Genomic DNA, 18643 nt, shown 5'->3' with positions numbered 1-18643 from the left:
AAGTAAATGGGTTTTCTTGAGCAAGTGAATGAGATGATCAAATTTGATTTTTAGGAAGATAATTTTGACAGTGATGTGAAGACTAAATCAGTAAAGGAGTGACAACAGCTATGAAACCAGAAAGAAAGGTCTTATAGTAGCCTAGATCTGTGTTGTCCAAGACAATAGTCTCTAGCCACATGTGGCCACTGAACACATGTGGCTTGTCTGAGTTGAGATGTGCTTTAAGTATAAAACATACATCAACCATACTAAAATCTCTCAGTAATTTTTTTTTAAAATATTTATTACATGTTTAAATAATATATTAGGTACACTGAATTAAATAAAATATATTATTACACTTAATTTCACCTGTTTATTTTTACTATTTTAATGTAGCTATTGAAGATTTTAAATTACATAGTATAGTACATTTCTATTGGAAAGCTGATATAGATGACAGCATGAGTGCTCACAGAGAGGCAATAGTAGAGGGATGAAGAAGGAACAAATGAAAGACACTGAGCAAAGGAATATGCCAAAATGAGATGGAGAGAAGAATGAAGAAATCCCAGAAGTTTCTAATCTGGGTGACTGGCACTATGGTATCATTAACAATTGGGGCTGGGGGAGAGGGCAGGGAATGGGACAAGTTGAGCTTTGCATTTGTTAACTTTTAGATCCCTTCGGTGTTCTAGATGGAAAGGTCCAGCAAGTGGTTGTAAATATAGGTCTGGGCTCTCTGGAAAAAGATGTGGACTAGTGACAGAGTTTCTGAAGCCATTCAAATATAGGTAGTACTTAAAGCCACTGAAGTAGATGAGAAGACTTAGGGAGATAGTATACAAGAGAATGGACAGGCAGATCCTATGAGGAGTCCCAATGAATAAGAGAAAAGAGGGAAGGAAGATCGCAAAGCTGATCATGAAAGGTCAGATAAGTCAAACATAAAACATAAATAACCATAAGGGAAGGATTTCCTGGGAGTAGAAAGTGTTCAACAGCATTATATGCTGAGAATAAACCTTGGGATTTGGCAGTGAGATTATTCTGGACCTTAGTGAAGACAATTTAGTAAAATAAAATGATAGAAGTGAAAGCTGAGTGAGAGTTGAAAAGTGGATGAGAGTTGAGAAAAGAAAGTAAGCAAGTACAGATGTCTCATGCAAATTTAGTTTAAGGGGAGAAAGATACTAAAGTGATAAATTCAAAAGTTAAGGTTAAAGAAAGATATTAAAAGAATGTGGAAGATTTCCCATATAACAAGAAATAGCTTTTAAATCTAACAAAATTAGACTAGCACTGCACCAAACTTATAATTTAAATAAATACCAACCCTATTAAAGAAAACAAATTTTTACTCCAAGCAACCGAACAAAACTTGACAGGAAAATAACTTTGGAAGCTAGATCATGCTAATAAACTTTAGCAACATAATAATATAATATGGAAAATAGAGAATAATACGTCTTTCAGAGAATCTATGCTTTAATTGTGATTACAATATTACACACTTATACAATGTTACATCTTTTCTTCAAGATATTTTCCTATTTGTGTAAACGGCCAATTACAAAAAGCAAAATTTTTTAATATGATGTTTTACTTAAATTGCAGTCTTGTCTATACCTCACATCATCAAGAACTCAACTGGTAAAAACACATAAAAATTATAAATACATACACTGAGAATGTCTAATATATAAATTGTTGCACACTCTTTCCATCCCCTTTCCTACTGACACAGACAGCAACCAAGTTGTCATGGTCTAATAGTTCTACCTGAGGATCGTTTGTTTCTCCCATTAACATCATCGTGTATGTATATATGAGTATTCTTATTTTTAGCTATTTATCATTTGTGACTTATTAATGATATCTCAAGAAATATCTTTCCCATATATTTTACTTAACCAGCTTTCCCTTTTTCTTTTACTCATTAACTCAAGAACATGTTCCTGTTTCTTTTTCTTCTATTTTTTAAGCCAAAATTAAACCTTAACACAAATCATAATCATGGCTCATAAAATAAGTAACATTAATGAGACGTATGTGTATGCACCTCAAGTAAGGTATAGAATTAAACACTATAATAAAACTGGACTCAATGAAAGATCAAAGTCATCTACCCATGCCACCCTTAGAATTGTGAAGTCTCTCTCAAGAATGAACCTCCACCTTTCTCCAGTTAAACTCACTTTCCTTGGAGCACCAGCATTTAAAAAGAAAAACACCGTTTTATATTTATTTTTATTGGCTTAATCTCAACATTATTGTATTTTTCATAAAAACATAATTTTCAGTTATTTAGCACTTAAGTAAATTTTTCTAGAACTTGGCCTTTGAATCTAATCTTCCATTTCAAACAGTTTCAATGAAAAAATAAATCTGCCAAGTGCCATCCAATTGATTAAGAAATATTTTTGAAATACAGTAAGTTCTCAAGTTATCCTAAAAATCTAGGTATTCTGTAATTAAGACAATCTAAAACTTCTCTTAAAGCATCAGAGATAATACACAGTGTAGAAAATCATAAGGTGACCACTATTTCTTTATGGGACAAAAGAAAAAAGGTTCAGAATTTCTGTATCCTTGTTGAAAGGTGTGGGCTTGTCACACTGAGGAGAAATGATAATCACATATTAAATCTGAAATTGAACAGTTTTCAGATATACTCAAATGGAAATGTAGCAAAACAAAATCACCTCAATTAAGTTTATACAGTTCATGCTGCAAAATAATATCTAAGCCTTACCTTAACACAACCTTCCAACGCACTGAATTTAAACACAGCCTGAAAAGGTTTTCGATCAATAGGGCATGAAGCGAGAGTCTGGAAAAGGATTAACAACTTATAAGTTTACATTTTTTAGATTAGATCAAAATTAAATTAAACTACACACAATGATGGTAAGTTTTCCACAATAACGGGAAAAAAAAAAGAAAAATAATTTTTCTTCTTTCAAAGATAAAGATGAAATACTTTCAACCTGTATTATGCTCCAGAACAATACCTTAAATTTGTTTCATTCACTGATTTCTTAAAACATTTACTGAGCACCTATTACAGGCTAGATAACTGGAACACAATGACTGAACAAGACCTCTGCGATCAATATCTTACACCATCTATCCAGACCTGCTGCCAATTTAGAACTGGTATAATGAAAGGAGTTAGGCTAAAAGCAGCAGTTCCAATCTGAAGCTGGCTCTGTTATGTTAAATTTGGGAAATTCTACATCAGCTGTAAAAGGAAGGGTTTGGACAGGTCCCTTAAAGATCTTAATATTCTATGACTTAATTACTTAATTAATTTGAATAGGAAGTATGTGCCCAAATTTTATAAAAAATTAAAAGATATGAAGAATATTAAGGACTCCTCCTTTCTCTTCCCTCAGCCACCCAGATCCTCTCTCCAGACGTAGTTTCTTATATATCTTTTCAGGGATATCTAATGCATGCATGAATATATATAACTGTTAAATATAATAAAAATTTATGCACTGAACTGAACTTTGCTTTTTCCCAGTTAATTATGATCTCAGATTGGTTCATATTACTAATTCAGAACTACTTCATTTTTAACGGCATGGTATATCAATAGCTTAATTTACATTTCCTTTTTAATGAGTAAATTTGAGCATATTTTCATACTTTTAAAAGCTAGTTAAAGTTCCTTTTCTTTAAACTGTCTATTCATACCTTCTGCCTTTTTTATTAGGTTGCTGGTTTTTCAAGTTGATTTGTAGGCATTTTTTATATATTAAGGAAATTGGTTTCCTTTGCTCACTCTATGATTTTAAATCAACTTTGTCTATTTTGATATATTTTATGTCCTTTCAAAATTAATGTGAATCAACTATAAGAGTTTCTCTGATAATGCTATTAAATATTTTTATGAAAATTGATATATATTATTTAAATAATTTAAGATGGAGCATATTTTCTATTAGGGTAGGAGAAAAGACTCTCCAACCTATAAACAAAATACCAAAAGGGGATATTATTAATACCTAAGGTTAAAAAAGTAAAACAGGATTTTAACAATTTAATAGCAACTATCTAAAAGACCACAAGATAGTAACTGTTATGAAATAATACTAAACCTTTTTCTCTGTGAAAAGAGAAGCAACAGTCTTTTTCTAAAATAAGTTAGAATTTAAAAATGAACAAAATTAAAGATTATTTTTAAAAAAACTATGCCTTTCTCCTCTTCCTTTTTATGGAATCTTAATGTCTTATTCCTTCATTAAAAATGTTGTGATCTTTGCCTTTCTGGGTTTTGGCACATATCAAGATAATGCTTATACAGGTAGAGATAGATTGTGTGGTCCTTGATTGTATAACATATTTTCACAAAGCTCAAGAGTCACTGTGGAAGCATCCAAAATATAAACTTCTTACTGTTCTGTTACATTAGTGGGTCTTGACAGAAAAATGCTTTATCACATCTGAATTAGGAAATGTGACCTTACCATATTAAACTGGTTCAGACTGGTAGAAGCCAATTCAGCTTACTTCCAAGTAATACAGATTTAACATGTGATTGGTTTCCCTACAGAAAGCTTGACCTTAAGAAGTTTTGCTTTAAGTAGCAACAAAGCTATCCACATCTTTTTAATAATGCATTGCAAAAAGCAATTCTAGTTCAAGGGATTCAATATTGTAACTATCTCTGTGATTGTTGTTTATCACATCAGCATTTACTATATGACATTTCTTAGGCTAGCAGGTTATGTTAATACCGCATTTGAAATTTTAAAATATATTTAAAAATAAAACCTTTCAAATTCTTATTTTCACCAAAGTTTCAAAAATATTTTAATTTCTACTTTTAAGTGTACATTTAAATATTCATAAAAATATAAAATAGATGAAAATTTATGTCTTTCAATATTTTCTTAAAAACTAATAAGACGAGTAGAGGCTGAGAATTTAATTACTTGTATCAAATCATGTCCTTGTATAATCCTGAGCCAAGTTACATGTCTCTCAATGCCTCAGTTACCTCATTTGTGAAAATGAGAATAACAGAACTTACCTCTAAGGTTTTTATGAGCATTAACTGAACTAACAAGTGCAGAGCACTTAGAAGAATGTGGGGCATATAACTTACTATTATGTAAGGTCTTATACTTTCAACTAGCTTAACTACATTAATAATAAAAAAGCTTGGTACATAAACAAAGACAACCCACAGCATGATGGACACGTGAGAGACATGATTCCTTAAAGATTTTTTGTTGGAATTTGTAAACTTCATGACATAGTTGGAAATTAAAAGTATTTCATTTTATTGTTATATCTATTTCAATATGAAACAGTTAACTAAAATCCAAAGTCACTATGTTTAAGAAATTTACTCTGTATCAGAGGTATCAAATCTTTCAGACTCTGAAATTACATAATCTCATTTTCTTCTTTATTAAATTTTCTCTGTTGATATCAGCTAAATGGCACTTTTTCCTCTACAATTTTCAAACTAACATGGTTTTAATCTGCCATTCCATTTTTATCTGTTTCAAATAATGTGGTTCTGAGTAAAACTACATTTGTTTTTGCTCTTTTTTTCCTTAAGCATAACTGCCATGGATTTATCTAAGATTTCATATGAAGAAAGGATTCCGCTGCTGTGATAAAAACAAAAAGAAAGAAAACAGAAGGAAAAAGGTACTCTGAAAACAAGTGCTATATATTATCACATCTGTATTTACTTAAATTTCCATTATGAGATTTTCTTTGGCTCGGGCTCAGCTATGAAAAAAATTTCTTAAAACCGAATTATCTTCCTCAGTTATGGAAAGCATAGATCAGGAAAGTTATTTGTAGACAAAATATCTTTGCTATGGCTACAGAGAAACAATGCTATCTATTTCTGGCATTAGAAAGAGCCATTTTAGCAAAGCATCTCAAAGGGGAAACAGAAAAGAAATTTCAATTATTCTAAGTTAAGAATTCATAGAGTATTTCAATAAATTAAAAGTGATTAAAAGAAGAATTTAATGAAAAATAAATCTAAACAGATTTTTAAAAATTACATGGATCCTTAATTTTTTTTAATCAATGTATACCGGAAGAAAATTTATAAGGCTGCTTTAACACATGCCAAAGACATCATCATTAATAGGTATTAAAGCATCAAATTTTACATAATGTGATGATCAAATAACTTTAATAGAAAAATTGTACAAATAGGTTTAAAAAAGGGGGGGGCTTGGGTTGGCCTAATTTTAAGGAATTCGCAAGGGCACCTCATCCTTACATCCAGCAGATATCCATCTAGAATATCTCAAAGATATTTTAATTTTCGGTTTCCAAAAAAAGAATCTGTATCACTAGAATAATTTATAAGTTGTGAGGTTTTAAAAATTCACATTTAAAACTAATATAGAAAAATTTTAACATATTTATTCTGTTAAAAAAACAAGTGATTTAGTTTTGAAGAAAATGATCACAAATTTTGTTTTCCTTTATAAACTCAACATAAATACCCTCAATTATTCACCTGTTTAAATTAATATGGCTTTCATATTATTTTCAATAATTTTCAATAATTTTCAATAATTTTAAAAATATCTAATTTAAATAATTTCTTAATCAAAGTAGTTGAATATGGCCATTCAACTTTGTGATACAGCTACACAATTAACAGAATTTGATCACTGCTTTACAGTGTTAAGTGTATTAAAAAGCAGAGCAAACATACTGTGAATACTCTGTACTATGTTATATCAGTTAAGGAGGCACTTTTGAGAGAAAAAAAACCTTCCTGATGATTTCAGTAAAACATACCCTAGTATTCTGAAGCGTTGTAAATTCCCAGTTCAGACAAACCCATATTTAAATGTAACAGGAAACCTTCCTTATTTGGGAATTCAGGATTCTTGATTTCTAACATTTCTTGCTTCCTGCTGCTGCTCTATCCTCAATCACATAGGCTGCCTACAGATAGCCCTCCTAGAGAGAGAGAAGCAAGCGTTAAAGGTAAGTGCTTAAGGACTAAATCTTAATACTAATGCTTACAAGCAGGTTTGTCTGTTCATGGGAATCTCTAGAACATCTATCTCTCCTATAAACAAATAAGTATATTATATAAAATTGCAGTTCAATATCAAATATATATGATTTAGGAATGCAAACTATTAGAGGCTGATGCTTATCTTAAAATTATTCACCAGGTCCTAACCTTTCTCATTGTTGATGGTTCCAAAACACCCAGCCTGGTCCTCTAAAGTAGATGCTCACTTGTAATCAGCCTACATGTTCCCTACCACACTTAACCAGTTCTTTCAAAACAGTCCCTGTCAATCCATACTAGTGAAAATATGGCTCTTATACCAGTTTTCAGGAGTGTATTTTAAAGGACAAATGGCTGTCAGTGATAAAATTAAAACCAGATAAGGCTGCATTTCACCTAGCTCCTCAAAGGGAATCCCTTCTTCTCCAAGATATTTTATAAGTTGTGTAGAATTACTTTTATCTTAATTTTTTGGGCACTTAATAGTTAAGATTTTCTTCTTCTAATATAAAAGCATAAGATCAGTAAATTACTTGTGTATATCACTTTACCAATGCTGACATTTAAAACTAGGCTTCCCAGAAATACATGTTTATTTACCCAACTGGCAAGTACAGTTGATAAATAAAAATCTAAATCTATTACATATATGCTTTAGGTAGTATAAAAATATTATCTATCAAAGGATTAACCCAGAAGGTGAAAACAGCAAGGGATTTAGAATAATGAGCCCTAAATTTAAATTCTGGAGGACTCAAAACTAGCAATCTCTCTAACCCACCTTTAAAGATGAAAATAAGAGTTCTGATCACCTTTTGCACAGGCCGTAACAACTAAATAAAACAACATATTTAACAATGTTTTATAAATTACAAAGATAAGTCCTGTTAGTAGTACTCCACACATACATTTAAATTATTGTTCACAGACACATTAACTACAAAACAGAGAGGCTTGGTGTAGTTCATGAGTAAAAAAAATTAATTTTAGGAAATATGGATTGAAAAAACCCAAAAATAAATCTTAGCTGAATAATTACGTTACTGAAAAGTCATCTAATCACCAGAATAGTATGCAAATTTCTACTCACTACATAAAGGGACATCTGTACATAACACATGTCAGTAGCCAGGACTTTAGTCAACTAGTCATATCTTCTTTTTGTATGTATTAATTCAAACATACACTCTGTACTTATCTGCACTGAACATCATAATTTCAATGTTACTTGACTTCAAGAACTGTATATCACCAAAAAGACTCTCTCAAATTCCTTCATTTCTAGTTTCATAAGAGAAAACATGACTTTGCTAACTAATTTTGATTTTATTACATTACTTTCTCAATTGAAACTGTAAGCATTTGGTACAAAATAGAGGACTCAGAAAAATAAATTGAGGGAGGATAATTTGTTTATGGTAGGAAAGTTAATCACATTAATAACAATAATTCAAAAAAATAAGGAAAATATTTTATATTACTTACAAGATAAGGGAAAAGATCCCTGGTGGGTATCAAGAACCTCAGCCCCATTTATCAAATGTCCCTTAAAATAGAGTAAGTTGAACTCTTAAATGTTCCTAATATGAAATGTTTCTAAGTCTCCAAACCTTAACCCCAAGTGTCAAAATTTTAACCACTTTATTGGCAACTATGCCAAATTATAGATTGTCCTATTTTCTTCACCAGTGTGTATGTGTGGGGGAAGGGGGATGGAGAAGTCTCAGCTGCAGGGCATACTTAGTACCAGCTGTCACTACTACCATACCCATGTCAAGACTTCTTTAGTCTTCACTTTTCTAACTATCTATTTTAAATCTACAAACTCAAGGCAATCAAGGTTTTTAAACATATGTGCAAATTAAAAACCCTCAGTATGTTTAGGCTGTTTTTGCTCATAATATAGGTAAAATAAGTAACTTTCTACTTAAATGTCTGGTAACACTTTAGTATATTAGTTCTATACATGAGTTCCTTGAAACTAAACGTAGTCATGTACACATAATTTCAATTTGTCCTCAGATTGAATGTTCTCAAAGACAGGTAATTAGACTAAGGGCCATGAAGACCATCACAGGTTCTATTTTCCTGAATCCTTCCACCCTAGGTAAAGTAGAAACCATGAAATACCTAGAGATTTCAAAAGTTCAGTTACTCAATCATTGTAAAGCCCTCATGCAACTTTTGTTTTAAATAACCATAGTACCAAAGTTTTCCAGCTTGAAGACACAAACTTATTTTGATTTGGTGTATAGATGTAATGTAAGAGCATAAAAAAATTCAGGGATCTGTCCAAAATAAATATATCACACTACTATATACCTTAACTTTTCTAAACAGCGGTTCTTTACAAAGCACAAGTTCTTCAATGCCTAAAATATTAAGGTGAAAGTTAAAAAACGAGGCCTCCTTTTTGGTGCTTGTTATCCATTCTGAATCATATTTCAGTGAACCTTAAGAACAAATTCCAGAAAACTCAGCTGAATCTTCTTTCTGAAAGACATGGAAGTCTCTGTCTGCTGTTTTCTTTTTATGTAGATTTCCATTGTAATTTCACTTTGATTTCTACCCTCCTTCTAGAAGTGAAAGATTAGTAAAATTTTAAACAATAGATAAATTTTAAAATTTTATTTTAATTTCAGGTCATACTTTGAGGTATAAAGAAATTACCAGAGTTGAGAATACTTGCCTTATAAATCCAATCATCATTAGCATAGTGAATTACATTAAAAGAAAGACTGTATAAGAAAGCTTTAGCAAGGGCCTTGCCCATTGGGAGAATCTGATCATAGATACTTATTTATAATTATGAACTGCAAAGTAAACTGCATGCTTCTCTTTAAAAACAGAAGGAGGTTGAGGAGAATGAGAGGAGAGATATAATCACTCATGACCATGCAAAAAAAAACACTGATGAATTTGACATTTGATACCATTTGTCCAGGTACCTATATATTTCAAAACACACCCATTTTTATCATAGCAATAAGATTCAAACTAAAGATTTAGTTCAAAGCCTGACTGCTTTTGTTAACCATTATTCATTTATAATTTATAATGAGCAATTATTAGTATATTGTGCTCTTGTTAATGGTTTAACTTATGGCTGCAATCTTCATTAGGGACAAATGAAGTAATTCAGAATACTCTCTTTATTCTCCACTTTCAGAATTAATTTATTTTTGTTTACACAACATCACAACTCCCTCCTGCAACAAATTTATGATAGTAATACAGCAGATAAGTATTTTCTTTTGGAAATAAACTTAGCTTCAACAAAATGTTTACATTCAAGGCAATAACATAAAAGGAAAATTTTACATGCAAGAAAGCTGTTGATTCCAACATTATGTATATTATCAAGAATTTTCAACTTAAAAATATCCAATTGTGGTTAAAATATAGGTAAGTTTGGTGCTGTCTAGTAGAGTTGAATATGTGTATACTCTAAAACCTAGCAATTCCTTCTTCTAGATATGTACCCTAGGAAAAACCTGACACTTGGATACTAGAAGACACGTATGAGAATGTTCATACCAACATAATGGTCAAAAACACAGAAACAACCCAAATGTCTAACAGAACAGATACAATGATTATGGTGTGGTCATATACAAATATGTATGAAATTAATGAGCTACTGCTACATGAATTATATGGATAGGATCTCAAAAACATGTGAGCAAAAAGAGCAACTAAATAGACAATGACAATTAAATGCAATACATGAGCCTGTACTGGATCTAATAGTGGAGGCCAAAAGGCCAAAACGACATTATTGGGACATACAAAAAAAATTTGAATCTAGACTGAAAGTTACATATCAGTGTTAAAGTTCTTGAACTTGATAATTGTACTTAAGGTGGTTACATATGTAAATATACTTGTTCCTAGGAAATGTACATGGAAGCATTATGTGTTCAAGGAGCATGATATATATAACCTACCCTCAAATGTTAACATAGACAGACGGATGGATGGGTGGATAGAATGATACAGCAAATGTGGCAAGATGTTAAAATTGGTGGATCTGGGTATCTGGGTTGGGGATATGTTGGAGTTCTCTGTATGGGTTTTGTATTATTTTTGCAATTGTCCTGTAAGTTTTAAATTATTTAAAAATAAACATTTTGGGGAAAAATATGTTGAGCAAAAGAAGTAGGTTCCTAAAAGAATATATATACACACACACATACATACATGTATATATATAAATTCAGTTTGTATAAAATTTGAAATCAGACAAAATTAAATATATCATTTAGGAATACAATCTTAGGAAGCAAAATTAAACAAAAGTAAAGGAGAGATTAACATAAAATGGAAGCTTATTCTCTAGTGGGAAGGGCATATCGGGGCTTCCTAGGTACTGGCAATGTTCATGTTGCTATTCTCTAAACTGCAAACATAAGGTTTTATACACTGTTCTGTATGTAACAATTTCATAATAAAAAAACATAAATGGGGGAAAAATAGTGCTTTGGTTCCACACACACACACACAAAAAACCAGCATGAAATAGTAAAAAGCCAATGAAACAAATAAAAATGTATTCTCACAATCCATGTATATACAGAGAGACTAGGAAAAAGAAAAGCCAATTTATACTCAAAATTAAATTTTAAAAGGTATCTTCTGCCCCTCGACTTGATGCATGCTCCTGTGAAACTTAGGGTTGTAAATGGGAGGCTGGGCCCTCCTATAACTATGCCTAAGAGGCACCTCCAGGGAACCTCTTTTGTTGCTTAGATATGGCCTTTCTCTCTCTAAGCCCAACTCGGCAAATGAATTCATTGACCTACCCCCCATGAGGGACATGATTCCCAGGGGAATGAATCTCTCTGGTGACGTGGGACATGACTCCCAGGAATTAGCATGGCCCTGGCAGTGAGGGACTAAAAATGCCTACTTGACCAAAAGGGGGAAAAAAGAAAAGCAACAAGCTGAGGTCACAATGGCTGAGAGATCCCAAACAGAGTAGACAGGCTATCCTGGCAATTTCTCTTATGCAAGCTCCAGGCCACAGAATGGCCCAAATGGCCACAGTATGCCATGCCCTTACCAAAAGCAGTCACAAATACCTAGGTCCCTACCTGAGATCCTATAAAAGATGCACTCACTTAGTTTTCTCTCTCAGAAACTTAAAACCACCAGAGTTCACCTATGCCAGACAAGTCCTAAAACCCAGAGGCAACAGTCTCTTTAAGAACAGCTATCAGATGCAGCCCCCTTCCCCATGCTGTCAACACCTCCTTTCAATATGAACAAGTTAGGGTGTTCCCTGCCTAGACACCCCTGAAGATGGAGAAAGGGATTAACTGGGAGGAAGGGGTAGCAACAAACAAGATAAGATTTAACAAAGGTTTATGATATGGAAACTTGATATAAATATGTATATATGTTTAGATGCTGGGGGTGTTGGAAGAGCTGGAAGGAAGTAAATGATATGGTGGAACTGTAACCTATAACATCCTTTGAAATTTGCTCTATAGCTACTCTTGAATTGTGCTTTGAAAGTCTTCACCTTTCTGTATATACCCTGTATTGCATAATAAGGAAAGAATTGAAACTGTGGAACCGTAACCTGTAACAATTTTTGAAATTACCTATATAACTGCTTGTTGAGCTGTACATCAAAAGTTAACACCTTTCTGTATGTATGCTATCTTTTACAATGATGGAAATAGCTGAATCTGTGAAACTGTGACCGATGACATTCTTTGAAATTTGCTAATTACTTGTTAAATCATACTTTGAAAGTTATAACTAGTATGTATATATGTTAAAGGTAACAATAAAAAAATGATTAAAAAAAAAAGAAAGTGTCTTACATAAAGGGTTTCAAAAACTGGGAACATGTGCTTAATAATACCCTACTACAAATGTCATTTTGCTGGTTTTGATTCTTATGGCATTTCTCAATAAAAACCCAGGCCAAAATCCCTGCATGCACTCAGTAAAAGTAATTTGGCAGGGGGTATGGGGAGGAGCAAGATGACATGGTATAAGAATAGATGTATAATATCTAAGAATAGATGTATAATATCTAGGAGTGTATAAACTGTAACTTCTTAAAATAATTTTCCATAATAAACCCTTTTCTCAAATGGGCTTTTAAAAAATATGTAAATTAAAATTTATCAAAATGAATATTATGCAGCCATTAAAACTGGTAAACAAGAATATTATTTATTGGCTTATAAAAGGCTTATAATGCAGTATTATATAAAAAAAGAAAATCACAAATTTTAACAATTGTGCATAAAGACTACACAGCATATAAACAAGAACTGGGAAGAAAAAAGAAAGAAAACCAGTTAATGTAAGGACAGCTGAATAGATGATTTTCAGAATTCTGTCATTTGGTCAAGAAACAAAATTTCTTTACAATTTCTTGCTATGCTGAGTTTCTATGAAGGCAAATTCATTAATTAAAAAAACCATTACGCCAAGGACAGAATCATCAATATAATACTTCTAAATTGTTATGCTGTATACTATTCATGGGTACTTGATATGTCTACTCAATTATGTATTTAAGAAATTCTTATTAAACACATGCTTAATTCAATATAGTCTGGGCACTGTAAGAGATGAATGACTCATACCCTCAAAAGCCAGTGCAGGAGAGAATGAAACACCATTTAAAATAATACATTATTTTATGTGCTTTTTAATAGTTTTGATAAATAAAAGAATATACGTCACTTGTATTTTACATAGTAGATGTGCTTAAAGTATAAACAACCATGTATTAACCCAAATAATAATGTAAATATACTATATTCGCCTAAAAATGGACCATGAATGCTTGTCTGAAGGTTCTCGGAAAAGTAAGTAATTACTCCTAAATCTTTGGTCTGCCTCTGTCTAAAGAAGTTATCACTTTCAATAAAACTCAGAGTTCTGTGAATGATGCATGTAATAAGGGAGGACGGAGAGCCATGTCTATTTTACACATTCTAATTTTCTTAGAGAAAACCATATGTACAGATAGTATTGTTGAAACTCACAATTATGTGGTCACTGAATACAATATTATGAAAAGCGCTGAATCAAAGCCTTTCACCCATCCAGTAATACCACTTCTTTATCAGAAGCAAAATCTCTATTTTAAAAAAATGTGTTCACCAAGCTAATAGGAGGTATCAAATTTAAAGCAGAGGAAATCTTTAGTTGGGTAGCAGAAAAAAAATCTGCATTCCTATTTCATTAGTCAGTGCTACTGCAAACACATTAGCTTTACCAATCATGTTAACTCAGCAAAACTCAGAATACTTTTCCCCAAAATACATTTTCATTTATCTTTAGTCCCTTCTTGCCAAAGTTCAGTTTAGGTTTTACTCTAAATTAATTCCATGTATACTATCACAAATTCAACAGGATTAACAAAACCTTTTTTTCTTCTTCCCAGAACTAAGCCATAGTCAGTATACAGTTACTTTCTTCTTTCCAGAGGAGACATTAATAAAAATATAAGGAAAAAACCGATCCTAAAAAACTTCAGTTATGTAATAGGCAACTCCAATGTGTTTAGTAACCTTGAACAATTTAAATGTAGCTAATGTTAAAAATATTTTTGAGATTTATCTTCTTTACTAATTTTTACACACTGACAAAATACTAACTTGGAAAATACAGCATGATGAATATGCAGAACAATTAATTATTTTGAAACTCATATAACAATTGGGCTTTTCATGAATTAACATTCACTTCGAAGTATCAGATCCATAATCTACTTGGCCCAAATTGAGTCAGCATATATTAATGTCCTGTTTCTTAATAAGGACATCTCGGGAGAACCTCTGTAATATCTCTAACTCAGACTGAAATTAGTTCATTCTAAATTAAAAATAGGAGTTAGAAAACCCAGTTCTAAATTAACTTCCACCACTTAAACTATGATATCTTGGACAAGTTATAGAACATAAAATCTACGTTTCCTCATCTGTAAAATGGAATGAATAACACTATTACATCCGCTTTGGTTATCCCACAAGGCTGATACAAAGAAGTCAGATAACCTATGTGAAAATCCTCTGAAAACTCCAAAACACAAAGCAGGTAGAAGGTGGTAGTACTAGTAGTAAATAGGTAATATTATCCCAAGAGGGTCAAATAAAGTGAAGATGAATTTATTGCATTTCTACCAAAAAAATTCTCATGTTATTCCTACAAGGTTAAGTTTTTTAAAAAGATAGTCATTAAAAAATTTTTATTATCAAAGAAAAAAATGAATAAAAGAAAATTAGAAGGAAATATACTGACAGAATTTGGATAAGACAGGGGCTTTTTTTGTCCAAAGTAGGGAGAAAATACATTATCGTGAAATGACCTATGAAATGCAGTATCAACTCTTCAGACTAGATGGAATGAAATCATGCTAGGGAATTAAAATATGGTAATATACTACTTACGTCAAAGGAATAAAAAAAGATGACTGCAAAATATCAAACTTTTATCAAATAACTTTTTAACACACTAACAATTGTGGTTAATACTTATTCTCAGGCTTTTTAACACACTAATAATTATAATCAATACTTATTCTCAAACTTACCTCTGCCCATTTAAGAATACAGGTCATACAGAAGACATGATTACAGTTTTCTGGGAAAGCAACTTCCTTCTCTAATAGATAATTAAGACATATTGGACATCTGTCAGCTTCATTGTACAATAGAACAGTAAGAGCAGTATTATCTCTGTTTTCTTCACCTGTAAATTGAAAGAGCCAGATGCTTTCAAGTTCTGCAGACCAAAATTGTATTAGCCAAAATTATATGACTTACATTTCTGGCAGTATGGTAGACTAGATAGACATCTTAAAGAGACCTCCTACTATAAAAGCAATTAGATCTTGGAAAAAATATAACAAACATACTCCTTTAGCCCAATCTTCCAACCCCAATATTGACTATGTTACATTTTGGGAGATGAGGAAGGGAGTGAAAACTTTTCATTAATTTAAATTTTAAAGTAAGTAATATACTCACATGTTTCAAAAATGTGAAAAAAAAAAAAATGAGGTTATAGTGAAAAGGCTTGCACTCACATCTAACCCCATCCATACAGTTCCACCCAACCCAACAATAAGTAACAACTGTTAATTTCTTCTGCATTTTTCCAGAGATTTTTTTAATGCATAGAGAAGTAAACCCCATATGTGTGTGTGGAGGGGGAGGGGAGGGGTATTTCCATTTATTTTCCTTCACACAAATGCTAGAATGCTATGCACACTAACTCTGCTCCCTTTTTTGAACCTATTGATGGCCAGTTACTTGTTTTCAAACTTTCACTATTACAAACAATGCTGCAATGAATAACTTTGTCATTCCACATTTTAAAAGTATATCTATAGGAGGCAACCAAATTGGAAAGGAAGAGGCATCCAAATTGGAGAGGAACAAGTAAAACTTTCACTATTTGCAGATGACATGATTCTATATGTAGGAAATCCAGAAAAATCTACAGCAAAGCTACTAGAACTAGGCAATGAATACAGCAAAGTAGCAGGCTACAAGATCAATACACAAAAATCTGCAGTGTTCCTATATACAAGTAATGTGCAACAAGAGGATGAAATCAAGAAAAAAATCCCATTTACAATAGCAACCAAAAAAATCAAGTATTTAGAAATAAACTTAACCAAGGACACAAAAGACCTTTACACAGAAAATTATAAGAAACTGCTAAAAGAAATTGAACAAGACCTAAAAAAATGGAAGAACATACCATGTTCATGGATTAGAAGACTAAATATAGTTAAGATGTCAGTTTTACCTAAACTGATTCATAGATTAAATGCAACAGCAATTCAAATCCCAACAACTTACTTTACAGAAATAGAAAAACCAATAACCAAATTTATTTGGAAGGGCAAGGTGCCCCGAACAGCCAAAAATATCTTGAGAAAGAGGAACAAAGCGGGAGGTCTCACACTACCCAACTCTGAAGCATATTACAAAGCTACAGTGCTCAAAACAACATGGTAATGGCATAAGGCCAGATATACTGACCAATGGAATCGAACTGAATGTTCAGAAGTAAACCCCCACATCTATGGACAACTGATCTTTGATAAGGCAGTCAAGCCAAAGCAACTGGGAAAGAGCAACCTCTTCAATAAATGGTGTTTGGAGAACTGGATATCCATTTCCAAAAGAATGAAAGAGGATGCTTACCTCACACCTTATATAAAAATTAACTCAAAATGGATCAGAGACCTAAATGTTAGCACCAAGACCATAAAACTCTAAGAAAAAAATGTGGGGCAATATCTTAAAGATCTTGTGATAGGAGGTGGTTTCTTAGACCTCACACCCAAGGCGCGAGCAACCAAAGAACAAATAGACAAATGGGATCTCCTCAAAATCAAACACTTTTGTACATCAAAGACTTTGTCAGAAAAGTAAAAAGGCAACCTACACAATGGGAGATGATATTTGGAAACAACATATCAGATAAGGGTTTAATATCCCCAAAATATAAAGGAATCCTACAACTCAACAACAGAAAGACAAACAATCCAATTAAAAAATGGGCAAAAGACATGGACAGACATTTTTCTGAAGAGGAAATACAAATGGCTCAAAAACATATGAAAAAATGCTCAACTTCACTGGCTATTAAGGAAATGCAAATCAAAACCACAATGAGATACCATCTCACACCTACCAGAAGGGCCATTATCCAAAAAACAGAAAATGACAAGTGCTGGAGAGGATGTGGAGAAAGAGGCACACTTATTCATTGTTGGTGGGAATGTAGAATGGTGCAACCACTCTGGAAGACAGTGTGGAGGTTCCTCAGGAAGCTAAATATAGATTTGCCGTATGACCCAGCTATTTCATTGCTAGGTATATACTCAGAGGACACAAACAAACATTTGTAAACCGATGTTTACTGCAGCATTATTCAATAGATGGAAACAGCCCAAATGTCCATCAAAGGACGAGTGGATAAACTGTGGTATATACACAAATGAAAGGACAGATTCTATATGGTCTCGCTAATATGAACAGACATTAATGAACAAACTTTGGGAGTTAAAAGCTGACAACACAGGCAACCAGGAGATAGAAAAAGGGTAGAGATCAGGCATTTGATGTTGAAGGACTACAGAATGTTTAGCAGGATTGACTGTATAGATCCAGAAACAAATAGCATAATACTGTGTGATGGTAGCACAGTATTGTAAGTACACCGAACAAAGATGTCTGTGAATAAAGCTGAAAGAGGTGGGGAAGGAGAATGTATGACACCAGAAGTAAAGATAGATGATAAAGACTGGGACTGTGTAACTTGGCAAAAACTGGAGTGGCCAATGACTGTCACTAAATATATAAACAGAAAAATGTTTTTGCATGTGGGAGAGCAAATGAATGTCTACCATATAGTGTTGAAAAAGGGTTAGCATTTGGGAAAAAACATAATCAAAGCAAACTGGAGTCTATGGTCAACAGTAACATTGTAATATGCCTCCATTAAATGTAACAAAGGCAATATGCCAATGCTAAGTGTACATGAGAGGGGGATATAGGGGAGGAATATGAGATTCTTGGTAGTGGTGTTATTTTCTGTTCTTACTATTGTATTGTATGATATGTTATTTTTCTTTTTATCATCTTTTTTATTATT

General features: G+C 32.4%; 1 protein-coding gene across 3 annotated transcripts in view; it reads right to left on the bottom strand.

The window, feature by feature from the left end:
* Positions 1 to 18643, bottom strand: part of SCAF11 (SR-related CTD associated factor 11) — a 90141-nt gene that overhangs the window by 38683 nt on the left and 32815 nt on the right. For 2 of the 3 annotated variants that reach the window (XM_037845433.1, XM_037845434.1), the window contains exons 3-4: positions 15564 to 15721; positions 2738 to 2815 (exon numbers count right to left, since the gene is read on the bottom strand). In XM_037845433.1, the coding sequence (XP_037701361.1) occupies positions 2738 to 2815; positions 15564 to 15721 (236 nt within the window). Of the gene's footprint in view, positions 1 to 2737; positions 2816 to 6774; positions 6940 to 15563; positions 15722 to 18643 lie in introns of those variants that run through there. The other variant, XM_037845435.1, reaches the window with a different exon arrangement.

This window comes from Choloepus didactylus, chromosome 8 (assembly GCF_015220235.1).
Source record: "Choloepus didactylus isolate mChoDid1 chromosome 8, mChoDid1.pri, whole genome shotgun sequence".
NCBI classification, from domain to species: domain Eukaryota; kingdom Metazoa; phylum Chordata; class Mammalia; order Pilosa; family Megalonychidae; genus Choloepus; species Choloepus didactylus.
Note: the sequence above shows the minus strand (reverse complement) of the source record. Positions and strands in the feature narration are given on the sequence as shown.